We start from the raw sequence: 9,183 nt of genomic DNA on the forward strand, positions 1-9,183 counted from the left end.
AAAAGGACAGCAACTTGTCTGTTCCCCTTCCCCCAATTCGCCAGCGCTGTTCCTATCCCCCAATTCCCTAATTAAAAAAAAAAAAAAGAAAGTATCTAGAAAATAATACCTTTTCAGAGTTGAAAAAGGTGGGTACTTGGACTCCCCGCCCCGTTAGGTTACTTACAGCACTATGTGTTGAATTTTAAAAAAAGAAGGGTTTGGTTTGTTGTTTAGCAGTTTATACAAGTAGCAGTCACAGTAGGAGTCAGTTGGGTTGCTTGCTCTTTGATAGGTTGCCTCACTTGGAAACCCTGCTAGTGCAGAAAAACTGCTAATAGGGCCTTAGCGCAAGCAAGATTTTCTTGCCTTATCTGAAGTAAACTGAATGATGCAAGGGCTGAGGACTAAGGGAAGAGAGGAGGTTCTGCTTTGTCACGAGCAACCCAAAAGAATGCTTAGTGTGCAGTGTGCATAGGACACAACCCAAAAGAATGATTAGCGTGCAGTGTGCATAAGGCACATCCCAGAAGGCAGTGCAGACACAGCTGTGCTGGAACTCTGCCACCTGCTTGGGTTGCACAGACCCGTGCTTTAAGCCCAGGGTTGTCATTGTGTTGTAGGAGGTCCTCACCCCTGGCTGAAAGGAGGAGGGCTTAACATTGCTTTCTGAAGAAATCATCCTCTCTTGAGAGGCAGCTGCACATGGTGGCCAGCCCCCAACCTCGAATAGAGGAGAAGGGGGGCAGGACCAATTTCAGCGAAGTGGGCATTCTACCTGGTTCCCTCAAAGGCCCAGCCTGCACCCACATTTGAAGTAGCCTCGCTGAGACATGTTCAAAGAAGATTTAATTAAGTTCCTAATTGGCTAACATCACTTTTGTACCTTTTCTTCTTTGTTGTCTCTTCATACTTGAAATAGCCATAGAGCTGGCATCTGATCACTGCAAGTAGATTGGGAACCAAAATGATCATGTGAAGACATTTACGAGGTGGAGGGTAGCTCTGAGATCCCCTGATCTGGTCCCCGTGTTCTGTAGGTGGCTAGTTAAGGTTAAAGGAGTGCCTATGTTCACAGAAGTAGTTAGTGGAAGAGCCAAGACTGGAGCCAAGATCTCCTGATTCTCAGGCCTGCTTTTTCCTACCACAGAGCACAGCAATGTGGTGAAAAACTGCAGTTTGTGAGTGTCAGGAGTGAAGTGAGAGCTCACATTTTGATTGTTTTCGTCTAGAAGATAGACGAAACAAAATGGAAGCATAAATCTGAAAGAGCCCACCATGTAAGCTCAGAGTTGCAAATGAAGTCCCCTGGTTTGGAAATTCAAGACTCCTATGTTTTACTATTGGAAGAATATAGGTTTTATATTCTTCCAACTGCCTTAAAAATGAATTTCAGAATCTTCTTTGTTGAGTACATAGGTGACTGACCTTCATGTAGGCACGATATGATCTGCTCTCAGCTTATATCAGAAGTGGCTAGACTTGGGGATTTAAATCAGGGTGTTGCTTTGTCCAAGCTCATGGCAGGATGGTGTAGAATTCTATAATCTTCAGTTTTTAAATGTGTTTCCATTGTTTTAAAGCATGCATCTTTGCATAGGTGTCCAATATTTCCTCTCTGAAAACATAAATGAAAAGTCTACATAAATAGAGTTAATTTGAGGACCCCACAGTTCTTTTGACTGAATTTTGGGACCTTTATTAACAAGAAGCAAGCAGTTACCATTGGCAGTCTGCTTATCTCCAAATAGGATCAACCTAATAATTTAGAAAATGTGACTCTTAAACCTCATTAATTTCCACTCTGATAAAGAAGAATTTGAGAGAATTGCGAAAAAGTCTAAGCTAAAGCTGATCATCATTTTCTAAGCTGATCATCTAACTTACCTTCTGTTAGGGGAGATTGGTATGTTTAAAACTATTTTTTTTATTAGCACACCAAATGTTGTATCGAAATGACTATAAGAAAAAAATTGCATTTACATCCTCCAAAATAAGTCTGTTGGGAAACATTTATTAGCCTAGTTGAAACGATTGAGACTGAATTTCTTTTAAAATAGCCCGTAGCTCTGTTGCAAAATTTTAACTTGTTTGGATTGATCTTTCCTTTTAATACTATAAATTATTGACATTTTACTGAATTCATAAAACGTGCTTTTAAAATTGAAAGTATGGTAAGCCGCAGTCTACTATTCCTGAGCTCAGTACATCGCTTCTTTTGGCGTGCTCAAATTTGCCTCAGGAAGGATAGGCACAGGTCTCTAAACAGTCATTTGTGTGGTTTGATTTTTCTGTCTGCGCCTATGGGCTTCCTTGTGGGTTTGTGTTTTGCATTTAATGTAGGTGTATTGGGCTGACATATCTGTGACAAGTTGTGGGTGAGTATTTTAAGAAAGCTTGTATCATCCTCTCTAGGTGACAGGAATGTATGAGAGTTGGGTGCCAAAACTTGTGGCTGCCTTGTACAAGAGGGAACCCGACTCCAACGTCATTGTGGTGGACTGGCTGTGGCGGGCCCAGCAGCATTATCCGGTGTCTGCCGGGTACACCAAGCTGGTGGGAAAGGATGTGGCCACGTTCATCAACTGGATGGAGGTGAGACTGGGGAAAGGAGCCTTATGTGTCCAAAACAGGTCTCTTGGCTGGGGCTGGACAAACGGGTGGTCTTTGTTCCTTTTCACTTAGCTATAGGAATTTTCTGGAGCAATTTGAATCTTCAGAAAGAGCATGGGCCTATTTTTTATCCAAAAGCTGCGTTATGATAAGAATGATAACACTATAAAGCCAAGGCAAGGAAAGTTCTACCCTGCCTTGTCCTTTGATATTTTCATAGTGAATAGATCTGCTGAGACCAAGAACTCAGTGGGCAGAACACAGAAAAGCTTTTATTTTAGGGCAGAGGGAAGGCGTCGTGTTCAGGCCACCCTTCCCCTGCCAGTTGGCTGGCACATGAAATTTTATCCTGGCTTTGACCCCTTAGGATATCAATCTCTTTGATGAAAATATTAATAGTTTTCATTTCTTCGTATGGATTAAGGATCAATATTTCTGTTGAGGGTTAGGGAAGCGATGGAGTTGAGCTAGGAAGAAAATGGCAGGGAGTGTCTGTAGGATGTGAGGTGGCTGAGCGTCAGGAGTTCTGACTTAGCTGCTAGTTTTACCCACAGTGCTCTCTGAGGCCATTCTCTGAAAATGGGCAAGTGAGATCACCTCCCTGGGCCTCAGGCTTCGCGTTTGCTAAATATGGAGGCTGGACCATACGTGTCTGCGGTCCCTTTCCCCTGTAATATTTTCTGATTTTCAGTCATTGCTTGGCTAACCTTAAAGAATAAATTGATGCAGGGTATTTAGAATAGGGACTAATACATTAAAGTTAAAATTGTGTGTGTGTGTGTGTGTGTGTGTATCTATATGTATACATATGTCTGTATCTATACATATTACATATATCTATATCTATGTCTATATAAATATACATATACATTTATTTTCAGGTGTATGCAAATTCAGATTTCCATACATTTCAATTTCAGATATGTTGAAAAACTTTCTAATGAACATATGTTGTTAAAGAAAGAGAAAATCTCAACACTAGAGTATATGCTTTTCTTATCTGTAGCACAAAATTAAAATAAGTAGAATAAATTGTTAGTATTGTCTGTATTTTGAAAACAATAATCATATTCATTTTATTTTGTTTAGCTTTGATCTTTTGCAAAGAACTGTAAGAACCCCTTTTTCCTTTTTCTCTTCCAAAGGAGGAATTTAACTATCCTGTGGACAATGTCCATCTCTTGGGGTACAGTCTTGGAGCCCATGCTGCAGGCGTTGCAGGAAGCCTGACCAATAAGAAGGTCAATAGAATCACTGGTAAGAAAGCACTGCCGTTTGTCTTATCACAAGAGTTGAGGTGCCTGTCATCCTGAAAGAGAATGAGAATGTTTGTTAAATATCCGTGTGTGTGTGTGTGTGTGTGTGTGTGTATGCCCAGCCACTTGATTATTTTTATGGCAGGGCTTTTTTTCTGGAGTGACACAGAATACGGGCCCTTGCTGTCACGGGCCGACCATCTACTGGCAGGAGAGGGAAATAGAACAGAGTTAAGCACAGAGAGCCCAGCGGTGTCCCTCTTCCGTCTGCCCTGGGCTTTGGTAGTGTGTTGCATGTATATCACCCTTCATATCAATACTGGGAAAAATGAAAAAGGACCAACACAAGAGGCCATTTGGAAAAAGGAAGACATTCATTTGGGCCAGTGGTAGTAGATGGTTTGGCATGTGTCGAGAGAAAGGAAGAACCTACCAGTGTTTAAAGGCCTCTCACCGGGTTAAAAAATAACTTACGAAAGGAGATCAAGTCACCCTGAGCGACTATTTAATGGCTAGTTTGAGAGGCTCAAATTCCATTTTAGAAGGAGCTTACGTCTGTTTGGTGACTCTCAGTAATTTAAAGAGCCAATCACTATTGATAAAAATCTGTGTGGTTGTCAGTGATATTCCAATGATGAGCAATGGAATGCTAAGGTGATAGTGATGGAGACTAAAACTAATAGGAATTTTAAAATCTGTGGGTCCTTTTTGCCCCCATTAAGGCCTAGATCCAGCTGGACCTAACTTTGAGTATGCAGAAGCTCCCAGCCGCCTTTCTCCTGATGATGCGGATTTTGTAGACGTCTTACACACATTCACCAGAGGGTCACCTGGCCGAAGTATTGGAATCCAGAAACCTGTGGGGCATGTTGACATTTATCCTAATGGAGGCACTTTTCAACCAGGATGTAACATTGGGGAAGCTATTCGTGTGATTGCAGAGAAAGGCCTTGGAGGTAAATATGATTTAGAAGTTAATTAAACATAAGTTGTGTTCTTAACTCTTATTGACCCAATGTCCCACCCATTCTCCACAAGTATGTAGTTTTAATATAGACATTGAGCCAAGATTTGTTTCTGAAGAAGTCTGCCATATTCAGCATGTCCACCTTAGAGGTTAGTACTTCCTGTGGTCAGTCAGTCAGACATTTTACCTTTTATGTGTTAGGATTTAGACTACATTGAGTACTGCACTTGCAGTGACAAAAGACAAGAAAGGTAAGACTTAGACAAGAAAACACCACTGCTTTTGATAATAGCAGCATCAAATGTTATCTGGCCACATGTTTTTATACTTTGAATACAGTTGCAAAGCCAATAGTTATTTTGAATTTTACGGAAAATAAAGGACATGTTCATTAGTCCACATTTCTTTTGTCAGCTTCTCTATCAGTAATTATTTCAAAAATATCACCATTCTCTAACAGTAAATATTTAAAAAATTTAAGGAGAGGGGCCAGCCGAGGGACTCAGTTGGTTAAGAGCGCGAGCTCTGAGCAACAGGGTCACCAGTTTGATTCCCATGTGGGCCAGTGAGCTGCGCCCACCTGAGCTGCTGCTGAGCTGCCAACAGGTGGCAAGATGGCTCAGCTGGTGAGAACACGTGCTCCTAACAACAAGGTTGCCGGTTCAACTCCTGCATGGGATGGTGGGCTATGTCCACCCGCAACTAAGATTGAACATGGCACCTTGAGCTGAGTGGCCGCCAGGATGGAGACTGGACATGGGAGCTGAGCTAGCTGCTCCCTCTACAACTAAGATTGAAGGACAACAACTTGGCTGTTCCCCTTCCCCTGTTCCCCAACACTGTTCCCCTTCCCCAACTCCCTGATAAAATTAAAAAAAAAATTAACAAAATATAATTTCAAATCGCTTAATATTTACTTTAATAATCATGCTAGCTTATGTTAAATTTATTATTTGCTTTAAAGGAACTTTGCATACTTTGTGGACAATGGGACGTACCTGTACATAATATGCTCAAGACTTGTATATGTTATAAAACTTACACATAATGTTATTATTTTCAATAATTATAAAAGTTTATAATAGATATACTCTTATGACAATGGTGATTATTTCTATGATTCATTTATATACATATCATTAGTAGTGACACAACCTTTGAATTATACATAGTATCCATGTTAAAATATTATTCATTTAATAATTATGCCCTTTATGACATGGTTTCTAGAAGTATGTTTCTAGAAGCATCTGGAAGTGTTACATGCTTTCAATATAAAAGAAGGATGTGATAAACTGGGGGAAATCAACTTCTACCTTAGATGTCTCTTATTATAGCTTCCAAAACACACTCACAAATATAAGACAGCAGAAAAGCCAAAAGTCCCCTATAAATTTGCAACTTTAACATTCTTGGAGGTAGGTGAGAAGCTGCTTCCAAGAATACCTCCTTAAATAGGACATACAATCAAGGACTAGATCCTGAGGTCCTGTTATTCTAACACCACACCTAAACTCTTTTAGACCTGCAAAATGAGACACTCATGGTGGGTTTTCACAGAGTTGAAATTTTCTTTGTGTCTCTTTTCCCCCAGATGTGGACCAGCTCGTGAAGTGCTCCCATGAGCGCTCCATTCATCTCTTCATCGACTCTCTGCTGAATGAAGAAAATCCCAGTAAAGCCTACCGGTGCAATTCAAAGGAAGCCTTTGAGAAAGGGCTCTGCCTGAGTTGCAGAAAGAACCGTTGCAACAACTTGGGCTATGAGATCAATAAGGTCAGAGCCAAAAGAAGTAGCAAAATGTACCTGAAGACCCGTTCTCAGATGCCCTACAAAGGTAAGCTGGAGACTACTGTAAACAGGTCAATCAGTTTGACCCAATGTTTTGCCATATTCATTGCATCACATGTCCTGATTCTGTCTATTGCAACAGAGATAATGCAATGTTACTGAATCGTGAGCACTTATTTGTGTTTGTTGGTAGAGAGGGAGTTGCACTGATCCACTTTATTGAAGCTCCGAATTCCTGTTGCCAGAAAGGCCCAGTACACAACCAGCACTAACTGCCCTATGCAGCCTCTCTGCGGGCCACCCTCCTCTGTAACTGTGACCACTGGCATGGGCCAGCCCATTAACACTGGGCTCAGAGCTAATTTGAAACCACATCCAGGGTCAGCAAACTACGGCCCATGGACCACATCCAGCGCACCACCTGCTTTTGGAAATAAAGTTTTATTAGAATAAAGTCACCTGCATTCCTTTCTGTACTGACTAAGGTTGCTTTCCTGCCACCGCAGCAGAGTTGAGGAGCTGGGACAGAGACTGTATGTCCCACAAAGCCTAAAATATGTACGATCTTGCGCTTTCCAGAAAAAGTTTGCCAACCCCTAAAGTTTGCTTTAAGTGAAGGCAAGAACCACCTGTATTTTAAAATGCAACTTTTCCTGGAAGAAGAGCATGTACCAAACCTCCTAAGATATTTCCATTTCACCATGAATTTGTTCACAGTTGAATTTCAAATGTGGCAGCTTGTTTAGAGATAATCAGATAAACCGGGCGAGAGGGACTCACATCAGAAAGGCTGGCTTATGTAGAGTCCAGATGGGAGTCCGAGGGAAGGGATGCTATTAAAGAAGTGTTCCCCAAGGAAAACGTATCTGATAGAGGCGCCCATTTGTAAGGTGGTTTGTGAGAATCTGTAGAGGTGCATTTGGTGGCCCAGAGATTTGGAGCACCTGTAATTCCAGTAAACCTTTTAATCAATGGGGAAACCCTTAGTTTCCCTGACTCTTCAGGTTGCGGAAACATGTGTGAGGTATAGAGGAGACCGTAATCGTCTGAAGACGCAGACAGGTCTCGCTCATCCCCAGGCATTCTGTGCAGTGTCACTCAGCGCTACCCCTGGGGCACTCCGGCAGTCCTGATTCCTCCTGCTCTGGTCTGTGGGGATGCCTGCAAGGGTTCCATTTAACTCCAAACTCTGTTTCTCTTCACCCTTTAGTAACTGTGTCTTAAGCTTGCTGCCTTTCCTACCCCCTTATCTTCTCCCCCATCCCATCTACTCAGGTTTTTTTTTGTAGAGATGGGAGAGCAGGGAGGAGATGTTTAAGTTCAAGTACCTGGTTCCAGGAGCTGTCTCTGATACAGAAGTTTAGGAACTGTCAGTCTTGACGGCCTCACTGGTGATTCAATGAAACAAGTTTTATCATGAGCCTGCTATACACCTACTCTGTGCTAGACGGTGGGGGAACAGAGGATGATCATGAACCCAGGATCCTCTGACCTGAAGGAGCTTACATACAGGGTAGGGAGGTCAGATGTACCCATGAAACATGAAGAAACGCAATCACAAACAGTGACACGGTAACAAATGCCAAATATACTGGGTACAGATGCTAAGGGACAACATGGCCAAGGAAAGGGTGGAGTCCATAAAGAAAGCATCATGGGATTTTTTTGGCCTCTTGATTTGATCTGCCTAGTACCTCATCAAAGATGACTGTTTTTTCTGCTCTGGTCTTTATTATTTCCTTCCTTGTACTCCCTTTGGGCTTGTTTTGCAAAGATGGCTGTTTTTTCTAAGACTGGCAATTCAGATACATCCAGATTCTTCCTATCCCCTTCAACCACATTTTTCTGAAAGGGAATAGAATTCGAGATCTGAATTTTCTAGTAGCGAACACTGTACTGACAGGAAGAAATCTTTTTAAGCCACGCTGATAGTCGTGTGTGTGTGCGCTTCCTGCTTGATCACTAGTGAGATATGGTCTGTGGTTCTGAATTGCCTGCTTTGCGGGGCTGTGGTGTTTCCATAAAGACTGATCAGTACTTGTTCTGATTTTTTCCTTGCAGTCTTCCATTACCAAGTAAAGGTACATTTTGCTGGGCCTGAGAGTGATACCCAGACCAACCAGGCCTTCGAGATCTCTCTGTATGGCACTGTGGCCGAGAGTGAGAACATCCCTTTCACCCTGTGAGTAGCCACGTGACATGACCTGCAGCCTGTGGGTTTGTGATGGCACTGCGACCTGCCATAACCATTGGCCTGAGGGACAGAAGAGGAGTAGGATGCTTAGAAAAGAACTATGTAACAGAATTAAAAAAAAATGCTATTTGGCAAAAGAGATCATTACATTGGGACATATAGTAGCATAAGTTAGAAACAAAGGAAGTGTCCAGCATTGAGGCCATGGTTAAGTGAATTGTGGGTTTAACAAATCAATAAAATCATTCTAACCTGTAAAAACTGTAGTTATGCAAAGCTAGGTAAAGCATGGCAAGAAGTAGAAGGTAAAATATGAAGTGAACAAAGAAAGAATAGAGAATTCTATGTACACTGTGATTTTTACAAAGTACCCATACCAGTAC

General features: G+C 41.9%; 1 protein-coding gene across 1 annotated transcript in view; it reads left to right on the forward strand.

Annotated features, from left to right (window-relative positions):
* LPL (lipoprotein lipase) overlaps positions 1-9,183 on the forward strand; it is a 30,742-nt gene that overhangs the window by 8,278 nt on the left and 13,281 nt on the right. Inside the window, exons 3-7 of the mRNA XM_019642033.1 lie at positions 2,395-2,574; positions 3,738-3,849; positions 4,571-4,804; positions 6,410-6,652; positions 8,668-8,788. Of these exons, the coding sequence (XP_019497578.1) occupies positions 2,395-2,574; positions 3,738-3,849; positions 4,571-4,804; positions 6,410-6,652; positions 8,668-8,788 (890 nt within the window). The remainder of the gene's footprint in view (positions 1-2,394; positions 2,575-3,737; positions 3,850-4,570; positions 4,805-6,409; positions 6,653-8,667; positions 8,789-9,183) is intronic.

The sequence above is a fragment of the Hipposideros armiger genome, unplaced genomic scaffold (genome assembly GCF_001890085.2).
Source record: "Hipposideros armiger isolate ML-2016 unplaced genomic scaffold, ASM189008v1 scaffold_64, whole genome shotgun sequence".
Classification (NCBI taxonomy): domain Eukaryota; kingdom Metazoa; phylum Chordata; class Mammalia; order Chiroptera; family Hipposideridae; genus Hipposideros; species Hipposideros armiger.